At 34.3% G+C, this 15381-nt stretch overlaps 1 protein-coding gene across 1 annotated transcript in view; it reads left to right on the forward strand.

Moving 5' to 3' along the window:
• The window catches only part of LOC114330466 (angiotensin-converting enzyme-like), a 537413-nt gene that overhangs the window by 162751 nt on the left and 359281 nt on the right, over nt 1-15381 (forward strand). Inside the window, exon 18 of the mRNA XM_050663676.1 lies at nt 2947-3116. Coding sequence (XP_050519633.1) covers nt 2947-3116 — 170 coding nt within the window. The remainder of the gene's footprint in view (nt 1-2946; nt 3117-15381) is intronic.

Consider the following 15381-nt stretch of genomic DNA (forward strand, 5'->3'; position numbering starts at 1 on the left):
CCGGTTCGATCTTCGGAAATGTGGGTCTCACTGTTTCATTAAAACACACATAATGTTCCCAAGGCTGGGGTTGTACGAGTATCTACATGGGCGCCCATGCAGGCACGCTGTCAGGGAGGCCGTCCACTCCCTAGCTTTTCGGGTGCTTACTTACTTACTTTCCGTGTCCGGAACACCAACAACTTTAAATTCTGTATTTCCAATGGTTGGCCACATAGATGGCCCTGTCATTTGCTATAATTAAGTCTTGTTCTGTGCAGGTCTCTCTCATCTCTGTGCATGATAGTAGATGCCGGCTGGTCTGAACCGCGCCACAGTCGCAGGTATCGTCCTCCTGGTATCCCCATTTTTTCAGGTTACTAGCACAACGTGAAACGCCGGTTCTTAGTCTGTTTAGCGCTTTCCAAGTCGGATACGGTAAATTGTGTCCAGCAGCCATTTCCTCCGAGGGAGGAAAATGTGTCGCAGTAGTTGACGCTTGCCATAGGTGTATTCGGCGCGTCTCTGGCGCTTCGGGGATGGATCTTGATGTTTTCAGGAAGCTTTTCCGAGATCTTAGTCTGCTTGGCTGAGTTTGGTGGTCATATAAGGGGTGTCTTCGGTCCGTCTCCTGCTTTTTCCGTTCTACCTCTGACGTGACCTTTCTCCTGATTGGTGGTGGAGCAATTCCAGCAATGGGGTATACCTCTTCGATAGGTGTCGGTTTCAGGCAACCCGATATTATACGGACCGTTTCATTTAGAGCCACGTCGACGTTCTTTGCGTGAGCAGAGTTTGCCCATACTGGTGCTCCAAACTCCGCGGCCGAAAAACATAATGCCAAGGCAGAAGTGCGGAGAGTGTGTGGTTGTGCTCCCCATTTTGTATTAGTTAGCTTGCGGATGATATTATTTCTGGCACTTACTTTCTTCTTAACATCTTGACAGTGGTATCGGTAAGACAGAGTTCTATCCAGACGGACGCCAAGGTATTTTGGCGTCTTGTTGTGTTCCAGCATCTGACCACGCCATTCCACCTCCAGCAACCTTCGGGCATGCTTGTTTCTCAGGTGGAAAGCACATACCTGGGTTTTTGTGGGATTGGGTTTCAGATGGTTTTTATCATAGTATAGAGCTAAGTCTCCCAGGGCATCTGTCAGCTTCACTTCGACTTCATTGAAGGTTCTTCCCTGAGCTGCCACCGCTGTATCATCAGCGTAAATAAATTGCCTTGTTTGTTGGTGTATGGGTTGGTCGTTGGTGTATATGTTGTATAGAAACGGCGCGAGGACACTTCCCTGTGGTAGCCCATTTTTTTGGTCCCTCCACCGACTGTTCTTGGACTGGAGCGTTACGTAGAAGCGTCTATTCTGGAGGAGACATTTCACTAACCTTGTTAGTCGGAAGTCCTTTGTAGTTTCGTAGAGTTTTGCGAGTAGCCGTTGATGGTTAACTGTATCATAGGCGGCAGTTAGGTCTATGAACGCTACTCCTGTTATTTCCTTCCGTTCAAAACCATCTTCAATATGTTGGGTGAGATTAAGAATTTGACTGCAGCAGCACTTTCCGGGTCTGAATCCTGCTTGTTCTGGAATAATTTTAGTCTCCATATATTCTGCGATCCGGTTCAGTATCATTCTTTCAAAGGCCTTGAAAAGGTGGCACAAGAGAGATACAGGTCTTAAACTCTTTGTATCCGCCGGATCCTTCCCTGGTTTTAAGAGGGCTACCACTCTAGCTTTTCTCCAGATTTTGGGGATTTGTAATGTACGGATGCAGCAATTCATCATTTTTACGAGCCACTCTACGGTTTTTAGTCCAAAGTTCTTTATTTGCTCTGTTCGTATGTCGTCCAGGCCAGCCGCTTTATTATCTTTCATTTGATGGATCGCGCCTCTCATCTCCTCTAGACAAAAAGAGGTACCTAGAACATCTCTTTCTTCGTCGATATTCCGTTGAGCTCTCACCTTGTTCTTTCTTGATGTCGTCTTACCGTTCATTAGAAGATGATGGGCTATCTGATCGGGTGTGACTTCTGTCATGTTGACTGCCGGAGCAGCGGGATCGTTGCCAAGATTCCGAATCAGCTTCCAGGCACGTCTGCTGTTTTGTTTCATGTCCAGACTCGTGACCAGCTTGCACCACCTTTCCGTTCTGTTGGCGGATATCGCATGTAACATTTCCTCCCCAGCCTGTATTGTCGCTTCCGAGAAAGGGTCTTCTTCATATAGCTGTTCGTATCTTTTAAGTAGGGGTTTAGATTCTTCATTGAGCCCCGCTATGTACTCAGTTCGACAACCTCTAGGGATAAATTTCCGTGATACTTGCTTTTCGGGTGCTATAAACCATATATTGTCATCCAAAGTATACACAATGTAATGTGCAACATCTTCATGTCTGGCCCCACCCTAAAAATTTTTATATGGGCGCCCATAACTATGTGTGTGTGTGTGTGTGTGTGTGTGTGTGTGTGTGGGGGGGGGCGCCTGTGCTAGTTTTGCAGGCGGGCACCTTATACATACCCTAGCTCCGGCACTGTGAACTCTACATCTGTCCACTTATTTAGGTAAAAATACAACACAATTCCACCTTCTAATACTCCAATGTGAGCAAACTAAAGTAGGGAGAGACAGTCAAAAATTTAATTTGTTTCAAGGGCTACCGCCATTAGTTGACATATATTTTTTTTTGTAGAGTCATCAGAACTGCCGGGTATACCAATAATCTGAAACATATTTAATCTTAACAAGCTGCCTCTACTTATAAAAGTTTTTATTGAAAAAGTGGAATAATAAATTTCATCATCACATACTTTTTAGTGAAATAGAAAGGAGAAAAAATAGAAATTTGAAATAAATTCTATTCCATATTATATTCTTTATTATTTATGCCTTGAGAATTTGTTTGTATTAGTATACAATTGAACAATTTGTTTAAAGTCTAAACAACAAATTTGATTTGTTTTTAGAACTTCACAGCAAAGAAGATATTTGAAACGGCCGAAAGTTTTTTCAAGTCTATCAATTTAACAGCTATGCCCGATCTGTTCTGGCAGAGATCAATCATAGAGAAGCCAAAGGATAGGGAAATCATTTGTCATGCCTCAGCCTGGGACATCTTCGATGGAAAGGACTTCAGGTGAATAATTTTGCTGTATTTTTTACGTGTCAACTCATTTTTTCTATTGATAGCAACGTAAATTGTGTATGTCTTAAATCTTTAAATTACATTTTATTCAAAGGTTCATCATTCGTGAAAATGTATGCATACTTCTTCTTCTTCTGGTACGACCTTCAACCCGAGATGGGTCTTGGCTGACTGAACAACTCGCTTCCATCTTGAACAAGTCGTCCATGATAGTTTGGTCAGTGGGTAGCTCCATTGTTCTTAAATCTGACCATACATTGTCTCTTCATCGCACTCGTGGGCGTCCTAAAGGTCATCTTCCTGTGGGGGCGGGCTTCCTACCAGGCTAACTTGGCAAGGCGGTTATTAAGAATGTAGCTTCGGAAATCTTCTTTGGATGGTGCTAGAAAGGTCACCAATGGAGACACTGCGAACGGCAGCCAGATCGTTGGTGGAAAGCGAGTCGTATGTTCGAAACTAGCTTTTGGAACGTGGAATGGGGCCAATAGAAGAAATAGGTAAAGATAAGACAAGAGAAGGTAGATTATAGAAGAGAGAAAAACAGATAAAAAAATAGATAGGTAAAATTACCATAGAAAGGAAAAGAGATACAGGGCGCTACTTACCTTTTTGGGGTTACAAGGGGAAAATTAAGAAACCTTAGAAACGGAAACAGGTAAGGAAAGATAATTAGGTTCTGAGACCAAATACAAGAAAAGATATGAACCGTTAATTACTAAAAAAAAATAAATGCTGTCAACACACTACATAAAGAGATAATAAATATATTCTGTGACAGTCGTCCACCTACTTACCTACAAAACTTATTCAAGGTGATCTTTCTTCTGGTCGAAGATAATATAGTGATTGGTTATGTTACTTAGCAAATATTTAGAGGTGATCTCTTATCAGGAAACTTATTAGGAGTAGATAAATAAAAATCATGAAATAAACAAAAAAACAATATATTGAGCAAATGGTTTACCAGAAGGGTGAATCCCAAAAAACAAGATATAAACAGGAAATATATAACACAAATTAAAACTGCACCAACAATTATTGTGTGGTTGGATACATGTAGAAATAAACAATAAATATGATAAAAGAAATACATATATCATATGGTAAAATCATGTACAATTAAAAGCACACTAAAGAGAGTCTGGTCATTAATAAAAAAAAAAATCAATCAAGCATCTATCATAAAAGATATTTTCTTTGCTATTTTAGGGCTTATCTCGAGATAACTAATATTATAAATTTAACGATGGATAGAAAATATAAAGAACAAATATATAATAAAACTAAATGCAAAGCATACAAAGTTAACAAAAGTTTATAATTTAAAATTCACAAACCACCCGCACTCGGTTTTATAAAAGAAGCCATTCGCACAGCTTTAAATTAAATAGTGAATGTTTGTAATTAATGTTTGACAATGAAAAGTTCTTATCTAATGATTAAAAAGTTCTATTAATGAAATCGCTGTCCTTTAGTGAACTAGATTACATCGGTGGTTAACCTTAACCACAGATGAAGAAAGGTTTGAGGTAGATAGCACGTAGATTAGCTCTACTTTTGGAGATAATTGGATGTATGTTTAATTAAGACACAGTAACTCTGATGATGTTGCTTCTTAAATTGCACTGAATCTAACTTTACTTTAACTAGTAATCAAGCACTGAAGTTACTTATATCGATTGAACCTAACCGGATGATAGATCTAAATACAGAAAGAGAGAGTGAATTCTCACTCACAAGATATATTGTAGATAAGATATTAGATACAAGAGATACACGTCTGCACTCCAAGATACTCGGCCACCAAGTCCTTTCCTATCCGCAATCTTTTAGCTGCTTTTTCTTTAAAAAAGTGGAGGAATATCCTCTCAAAAAAATTATAACTTTGCTTTCGCTGAAACCAGGTTGTTTCTCGGCAATCTAAACAATATAACGGAACTTAAAAAAATATCCAAAAAGCAGAAGACCGTAAGTTATTGAGTAAAAAGGTTTCCTTTGAAATCGAAAGTAAACGGAAAATAGTTATAAAATATTGCAATAAACATGCCTGTTTTGAATAGATGTTAATAGTTAATGGGATGTTAATAGTAAACTGGTTGGGAGGTTTTTTAACGGTACCTTTTATACTAAACAGATTACAATAACAGGAGCTATATAAAATAAGAGACTTTCGATCTATTTCCAAAACATTGTGTTTCGGCAAAGCTGCCATAAAAAAATGGTACCGTTTATAATAATAAGCCCAGTTATTTGCAGATACGGCCATAGGCGTAACATTGTTGGTTGTAAAGGGATTTCTAATTAATCTAAAAGGTATACTAATTATTTACTAATCTTATTATAAAAAAAAATGTTACAAGAAATCTATGAACATGGCCAAGCCCATCTTAGACGTTGAAATTTAATTTCTTGGACTAAGTCGCTCGCCCTATACATCTGCTTGACCTCAGCATTAATTCTCATTCGGTATTGGTTGTTATTAGGGTAGTGATAAGGTCCAAAAATTCTTCTGAGGATTTTTCTCTCAAAACATCTAAGTTTTTTTTTAATTGCTTTACTCAGAGTAAGTATCAAAAATCTTTACTGGCATCAACGTGCAAACATCAGGATTGGCTGGGACACGTCTGAAGAACTTCAAATACGAAGAGGAATAAGGCAGGGCTGCATTTTGTCCCCACTAATATTTAACATCTATTCTGAGTTTGTTTTCAATAAAGCAGTGGATAATGCTCAATGTGGTATCAAAATGAATGGCGTCAATATTAATAATTTGAGATATGCGGATAACACGGTGTTAATTGCGAGCAATTATGAAGAACTTCAACATCTGATTAATAGGATTACCACAACGTGTGATGAATATGGACTCAAGCTAAACACCGCAAACACCAAGGTGATGGTTGTCAGTAAGACGCCAATACAACCGGAAGTAGTAACAGCTTATGGTGAACAATTAGAGAGAACTAACAGTATCACCTACCTTAATTGTAATCTAAATGAGAACTGGGACATGAGCAAAGAAATTAGAATATGTATAGAGAAGCCCAGAGCTGCATTCTTTAAGATAAAGAAACTTTTATGTGGAAACAACATTACTTTGAATCTTAAAATTAGATTAGTGAGATGTTATGTGTTCTCTACTCTTTTGTACGGTGTCGAAGGTTGGACTTTAACAGATACTCTTCTCAAGAAATTGTAAGCCTTTGAAATTTGGGTATACCGAAGAATCCTACGAATAAGTTGGGTGGATAGAGTTCGTAACGAAGTTGTTTTGCACCGGATGGGAAAAGTCACAGAAGTCGTCACAACAGTTAAAAATCGAAAACTTGAATATTTTGGCCATGTTATGCGACACCCAGAGAGATATAATATACTCCGTTTAATAATACAAGGCAAGGTAGACGGAAGAAGAGGGCCAGGTCGAAGAAGAACGTCATGGCTTAAGAACCTGAGAGAATGGTATAACAGATCCTCTGCATCCCTTTTCCGAGCTGCCGTTAACAAAATTGCTATAGCCAATTTGATAGCCAACGTTCGATAATCGAGCACGGCACATGAAGAACAAGAAGAGTAAGTGAACTCATACCCATACATGAGCACCGGTCTATACTCTTAAAAATTGATTGTCAATTTCGTCCATAGTTATGTTAGGTTCTGCCACTAATTTTTTAATTTCAAGATTGGGCCTTTCATCATTAAAGAGTTCCTCTTTCTAATCATCTGTTTATTTTGTCCAAATCAGTGATATTAATCTAGTTTACCGTATCTATCAACGATATTATTTGTATGTTTTTGTACTAACGTTACTTCTAATATTTTTTTATATGTATATGTTACCGGCCAAACCCGATTTCAGGACAAACTAGTTTGGCCTAGGCCAAACTAGTTTGTCCTAAGCGCGTTAGGATAAACTAGTATACAGGGGCGGCTCGTGATAGTATAAGTTGGTGAGGCACACTACACCTGAGGAATTTTATTATTATGGTTAGCTTCTCTTTAATGGTCAGAAGGTGGATTTTGTGACGTCATAACGCCAGGACGAATCTAGGACCAATAATCCCGGACAAAACCCTCACAAATTATCCCTGGACAAGAAATTCCAGACAAATAATCCCCGAGCAAAAGAACACAAAGAATCCCGGACAAATAATCTACAAAAATTTTTTATTCAAAATATCCCCACAAAGAATTCCGGACAAAAAATCCTATTTGCTGTCGATTAGTTCTATAAAACTTTTCCAGTGAATGCGATCGACTCAATTGCTTTCAGCCTCAGTGCATAGAGTTATTTTGAATTCCAATTCCATATTGAAAACTTCAAATTTTACATAACAAAAATATGTGCGTTTTTTCAAAAATCGTGGAAGATATGGGGAATGAGCTAAGACTGTGGGAATCATGTTGCAATATTATTCGCTTAAAAATCTTTTGCTCACTCTGATTTAAATAAGTATGTTCAAAAGAATTTTACAAAAAGAACACAACCACAACATACAACATTTTTGAAACATTTAAAAACTACTTTTGTATGTAATTGTAACAAATAAATAAAGAAAAATAATTTATTATATAGTTATATATTTTACAAAAAAAAAACACAAACACAAAATACAACATTTTTGAAACACTTAAAAACTACTTTTGTATGTAAATGTCCGATGTGGAAGTGGACACGTTAATAAAATCATTTTTTAAGTTAAATTGTATAATGTTATTTCTCATTTAGAATAATAAATTCAATAAATGTTACAAAGAAATAGCTTCAGAACAATATATTAGGTGATGATGAACAATGATTTAAAATGAACAATGTTTTAAACATATAAACTTCTAAAATATAATAACTAATCCATTCGTATATACCGCGTGTACATAGAAAGCTATGATCTGCAATCGACTGGTGCTTGTAGTCGGTTCAGTACGGTTATTCCCATCCCGTTCCGCGGAACCTGAGGCCATTCGGCTATTTTTATTCCGTTCCGCGGAGCGTGAGGCTGGCCTCTAGGATGTTGCATTTTGTTCCTAGAATTGGTGGCACATTTTTCAAATTTTGCCGGTTTGTGGTCTTTGTTCTCTGGTTTTACTGTTGACGTCGTCCCATACTGTTGCAGATGGTGTGAGGCTTGCTTCAACTGTAATGATTTGAGAAAGTTGGAATGGCACGTGGAAGACGGATATATAAGAAGATAAAGAGTCAGTTATTTTTTCATAAAAATAAAGGTATTTAGGAAATTTCGAAAAGCTAAATTATATTTAAAAAATTGATTATAAAACAACGAAATAACGTAAATAGTCGATTGATATACTAGTGAGGCACTGCCTCACCTGTCTCATAGGACAAGCCGCCACTGCTAGTATGGCCTAGGCCAAACTAGTTTGTCCTATCGCACGTGGGCCAAACTAGTTTGTCCTAGGCCAAACTAGTTTATCCTGATATAAATACACACACTTCAAGTCAAACTAATTTGGCCTAGGCCAAACTAGTTTATCCCGATATAATAAAGACTCACACTTCAGGATAAACTGGTACGACCTAATCTAAACCAATTTAACCGAGTCGAAAGTAATTTAGCCAACATGTAAGGACTTTTACATGCGGGGAATTCCCAAATCACGTCCCAACAGGGATGGCAAAAAAAATTATACATCGATATATTGTATCATAATATGATACATCGAATGAAGGTATTGATACATGCTATAAATCAATATATTCTTGTATAATTAAATAATACAGGGTGTTTTATTGGGAAAGTAACATACGTTAACTGTATAAACAGTACACATAGGCGGTCTCAAAAATACCATACTTAATGGGTCTTACTTCATTACTAACAAAGATACTGGGTGTTTTATCTATTTTGCCATTTTCTTATTTGGTTCATAACTTTTTAACCACACTGTATACAGGGTGCGCCAAACCTCTGGTTTTCTTTGATTACGGCTAAATTATGGGATATACAAAAAAATGTTTTTAACAAAATTAATGTATATCGAAGCCGTCTATAATTTAAAATTATTTTCGATTATACAGGGTGAGTCCGAACGACGGTACGAACCAAAGTTTTGTTTTTTTAAATGGAACACCCTATATATTAAATCATTTTTGAATATATTCTTTAAAAATATTAAGAATTTATAAAAGGTATTATAGGCCTAAAGTTAACAATTTTCGAAATATTTACACTTTTATTAAGAAAAATGGTAATATTCAAAGGGCTGTGAATTAGGCTTTCAAGGTAATAAAAATTTAAATGACATGTCAAAGTTTTTACAGTATACTATTATTTTTAAATAAATTAACATATTTGACATATAGCCATAAAATATACAGTGTGATCACTATTTGCAAATACAAAATTTTCTCATTTTTTTAAAATGGAACACCCTGTATATTAGTGTTTCTTTTTGTAGTAAATATTACAACCTTTCTTTTGGTATAAGGTTGTATGTACCTAGCATGTTTCGTTTTGTAGATATTTAAAAAAACTATAAATTTTACATTTTTGCGGATTTTTATATAATACGGATATAATATGGGTTTATATTATATCCGTATTATCCGTATTGAGAAACTCAACTTATTACCTACAAAAGTGGACAACATCAATCCCAAATAGACTACTTCATGATAAGGAAAGAAGACATACGTGAATGCAAGGACTGCAAGGTAATAGTTAGTGAGACAGTAAGCCAACAACATAAGCTGCTTGTTCTGGACATCGAAGTAAAAAGCGAAACTAAACAAAAATATCGGAGAGGACCACAAAAAATCAAGTGGTGGATGCTAAAAGATGAGAAGGAAGGTCTATTCAGGGAAAGAATAGTAGAAAAAATATGTTGGAACATGAAAGGAAGCCCTAACACAATTTGGAGAAAAATGGCCAATATTATTAGAGAGACGGCTATTGAAATACTTGGGAAAACGTCAGGAAAGAAGTTTGAAGATAAAGAGACTTGGTGGTGGTCAAATGAAGTACAAGGAAACATAAAAGAGAAGAGAAAATTATATAAAAAGTGGCAAGAAACCAGATCGGACATAGATCTTCAAAACTATATGGTCGCCAAAAAGAAAGCGAAAGTAGCAGTAGCAAAAGCTAAAGCAGAAGCGTATTCAAACCTATACGATCAACTTGATACCAGGGAAGGCGAAACGAAGATATATAAAATAGCCAAACAGAGAGCAAAGAAAGCAAAAGATTTTAATCAGATTAGATGTATCCGAGATGAAAATAATAAAATACTAGTTCACGAAAGGGATGTCAAAAAGAGATGGAGAAAGTACTTTGACAGCTTATTAAATGAAGAATTTGACAGACAGCCTGTAGAGTCAACGGAGACAGTAGCAGCAATGGTCACCAAAATAACCAACGAGGAAGTGGCTCAAGCGCTTCAAAAAATAAAGAAAGGAAAAGCGGTAGGACCAGATGATATTCCTGGGGAAGTATGGAGAGCATTGGGAGAGACAGGAACAAGGTGGCTAGCAGGTCTATTTAATAGAATTATGGAAGTTGGACAAATGCCAGACGAATGGAGAAGCAGTATACTGGTACCTGTTTACAAAAACAAGGGAGATATACAACAATGTACAAACTACAGGGCTATAAAACTGCTTAGCCACACCATGAAAATATGGGAAAGAGTAATTGATAGACGGATACGTGAAGAAACCGAAATATCCGAGAATCAATTTGGCTTTATGCAGGGTAGATCAACAACAGATGCAATTTTCATTATAAGGCAGTTGATGGAAAAATACAGGAGTAAAGAAACAAACGCTCATATGGTATTCATTGATCTTGAGAAAGCATATGATAGAGTTCCTCGAGAGATTCTGTGGTGGGCACTCAATAAGAAAGGAGTCCCTGGTGAATATGTAAAGATTGTGAGGGATATGTATGAGGGAGTAACGACTAGTGTTAGGACAGGTGTGGGAGAGACTGATAAATTTCATGTGAAAGTAGGATTGCATCAAGGTTCTGTGCTTAGTCCGTATTTATTCTCATTAGTTTTGGACCAGATAACAGCGAAAATACAGGGTAACATTCCATGGTGCTTAATGTATGCTGATGATGTCGTGTTAGTAGGAAATAGTGAAAGAGACTTAGAACAAAAACTGGAACAGTGGAGACAAGCTCTGGAGGAAAAAGGTTTAAAACTTAGTAAGACAAAAACAGAGTATTTGGAATGTTCATTTAAAGATGGAGCTACTACAAATAAAATGGTATCTTTGGATGGTGAAATGATTGTAAAAAGCAATAGTTTTAAGTACCTAGGATCGGTATTACAGAGTAATGGAGAAATAGATGGAGATGCATGCAGTAGAATTAGGGCTGGATGGATGAAGTGGAAAGAAGCGAGTGGTGTGTTGTGTGACAGAAAAATTCCAATGAAGCTGAAGGGAAAATTCTATAAAACAGCCATAAGACCAGCTATGATGTACGGAACTGAATGTTGGGCAGTGAAAAAGAAAGAGGAACAGCGAATGCATGTGGCGGAAATGAGAATGCTTAGATGGATGAGTGGAGTGACAAAGAAGGATAAAATTAGAAATGAGTATATTAGGGGAAGTCTAGGTGTGGCACCAATTGATGCCAAAATGAGAGAGCATAGGTTAAGATGGTTTGGTCATGTTCAACGTCGAGACGTTAACCACCCAATACGAAGAATAGCTGAAGTGCAGATTCCTGGAAGGAGTAGGAGAGGAAGACCAAAGAAGAGCTGGGGGGAGACGATTAGGCAGGACATGCTGGTAAAGGGGATTAACATTGATATGGCCCAAGATAGAATTGTGTGGAGAAATGCAATTAGGGAAGCCGACCCCGCATAGGGATAAGGCAAAGAGAATGATGACGGATATAATATGGGTTTAGAAACATACAGCAAAATATCAAATATGAAAATAAAAACGTAATAAAGATTAAAATAAATCGTATATTAGTACAATTCAATTGAATTTAATAACTTAAAATTATTTTACGACAAATATTTTACCATACTAATGAATGCATAAATTAGTTACTAAATTAAATAAACAACCAAATTTGATATCTACCGTAGTAATTTTTCTACCACAGCAACTTTCCTGTACCAAATTAATTGTTAGTTATATTGTATTTACGAGTAAGATCAGTTAAACTTTTAATTTACCTTTAATTTACTTACATCTTGAGAACATAATTATAAAGTATGCTTTGAAACAAATAAATGTTAAATGTATTAGCCAAATTATTTATTAATATAAATAGTATTAACTGGTCTCACAAAAGCCGGTAATACTTTTGTAGTTGAAATTTTTGTAACAATTTTTTATAATTTAAATTTTAATTTTTCAACCGAACAATTGATGGATATGACATTTGTTTTGGGCGAAACCATTAAAAATTATTACCAGCTTTTGTTTGTGACACGACTACATAGATATTTACTATTTACTTCATAATATACTTCTATAACGTTAATTTGTTTCAAAGCATACTTTATATGTTCTCAAGATGTAGGTAAATTAAAAAGTTATTAACTGATCTTACTCGTAAATACAATTTAACTAACAAAATTGGGTACAATAAAGTTACTAGGGTAGAAAAATTTCTAGGGTAGATTTTAAAATTGGTTATTTAATTTAATAATTAATTTATCCATATTAATTACTTATTAGTATGGTAAAAAATTGTTTGTAACATAATTTTAAAGTTATTAAATTCAATTAAGTTGCACTTGCATACGTTTTATTTTAATCTTTAATAACGTTTTTATTTTCATCTTTGTTATTTTAGTGTATGCTTAATCAGATTATAATTTTTTTTGCAAAAAAATTTAACTAAAATTTTCGCGGATATAAAATATCCGTGAAACGTAAAATATATAGTTCTTTTTTAAATATTTACAAAACCAAACATGCTATGTACATACAACCTTATACCAAAAGAAAGGTTGTAATATTTACTACAAAATGCAATATTAGTATATAGGGTGTTCCATTTAAAAAAATGAGAAAATTTTGAATTTGCAAATAGTGATCACACTGTATATTTTATGGCTATAAGTAAAAGATATTAAATTATTTAAAAATGGCACTATACTATAAAAACTTTGACCTACCACTTAAATTTTTATTACCTTGGAAACATAATTCACAGCCCTATAAATATTACCATTTTTCTCAATAAAAATGTAAATATTTCGAAAATTAATAACTTTAGGCCTATAAGACCTTATACAAATTTTTCATATTTTAAAAAAATATATTCAAAAATCATTTAATATATAGGGTGTTCCTTTAAAAAAAAATAAAACTTTGGTTCATACCGTCGTTCTGACTCACCCTGTATAATCGAAAATAATTTTAAATTATAGACGGTTTTAATATACATTAGTTTTGTTATAAACATTTTTTTGTAAATCCCATAGTTTAGCCCTAATCAAACAAAAGCAGAGGTTTGGCGCACCCTGTATTTATTTTGTACTTGGCACGCAAATATTATTTAAGGTGTACAATCAATTAATTTATTTAAAATTGTAAAAAGTCCAGGTCCGGACTAAAAAATATTGGAAAAATATTCCGATCCATAAACAACACCCTGTACATTATTTTTTTAAAATAGATTTTGCATTTAAAAAGAGAATGAAAAACAAAATTTAGTGGTATACTTTGAATTTTCGGCAAAATGATTTTTCTGGTCAAATTTTGAATTTGAATTTTGAAATTATGTGAATTGCGAGAGCTCGAAGTAAAAAAAATTAAAATGTGACCTAATTTTAATTAATACCATTATTTAATCTAAATTGGTAAACTGTTAACATTTAGTATTTTTTTATTATGGCGACAAATAATTCATAACAAATATTGACCTTTAACTAATCAATAAATAATAAAAATTCTCCAAAAAAATACATAACTGAAATCAACAAACTAATATCTTATAAATTAAAAAAACAGAAAAAAAAATTGCTGAAAAATAACGTTTGGATATCTAAAATCTAAAGTTTATAAAGAGAAAATACATAGTAGGGATGAACTTCTTGACCGGATTCGAGACTCCTTCCAAGAAATGAAGAATAACCCTGACGAGATTAGGAAGTCAGTCAGACAAATTAATAACAAAAAGGGAAAGACTTTGTATTCCACAAGGTGGTGGCCGTTTTGAACAATTACTATAGTTTTGATATAAGTTATTTTTTGGAAAAGTTTTTCTGTTTTTTTTTAATTTTTCAGATAGTTCGTTGATTAAAGTTACCTATGTATTTTTTGTGGACTCTATTATTTATTCATTAATTAAAGGTGAATATTTGTTATGAAATATTTGTCGCTATAATAAAAAACACTGAAATGTTGTTAACATTTTACCAATTTAGATTAAATAATGGTATTAATTAAAGTTAAGTCACATTTTAATTTTTTTACTTCAATCTCTCGCAATTCTCATAATTTCAGAATTAAAATTCAAAATTTTACCAGAAAAATCGTTTTGCCGAAAATAAATTCAAAATATACCATTAAATTTCTTTTTTATTTCCTTTTTAAATACAAAATTCATTTAAAAAAAAAAATTAATATACAGGTCTTTTTGGGTCGGAACCTTTTTCCAATATTTTTTATTCCGGCACTGGATTTTTGATAATTGTAAATAAATTAATTGATTGGTCACCTTAAATAATATTCAGTATTAAATATAAAATAAATATATAGTGTGTTTAACAAGTCATAAGTCGTATTTTAATTTTTTTTTTACTTAGAGCTTTCTCAAATCACATAATTTCAGAATTCAAATTCAAAATTTGACCAGAAAAATCATTTTGCCAAAAATTCAAAGTATACCACTAAATTTAATTTTTCATCCTATTTTCAAATGCAAAATCTATTAAAAAAAATTAATGTACAGGGTGCTTTTTGTGGGTCGGAAAAATTTTCAAATATTTTTTAGTCAGGACCTGGATTTTTTACAATTTTAAATAAACTAATTTATTGTACACCTTAAATAATATTTGCGTGCAAATATAAAATAAATATACAGTGTGATTAAAAAGTTATGAACCAAGTAAAAAATGGCAAAATAGATAAAACACCCAGTATCTTTGTTATTAATGAAGTAAGACCGATTAAGTATGGTATTATTGAGACCGCGTAAGTGTCCTCTTTCTACAGTTAACGTGTGTTACTTTCCCAATGAAACACCCTGTATATTAGATGCACCACGTTTTCTCTTTTCAATTTCCAAACATTAATTTGCTATGTTTCTTTTGCAGCTCCTATTTT

The sequence above is a fragment of the Diabrotica virgifera genome, chromosome 1 (genome assembly GCF_917563875.1).
Source record: "Diabrotica virgifera virgifera chromosome 1, PGI_DIABVI_V3a".
NCBI classification, from domain to species: domain Eukaryota; kingdom Metazoa; phylum Arthropoda; class Insecta; order Coleoptera; family Chrysomelidae; genus Diabrotica; species Diabrotica virgifera.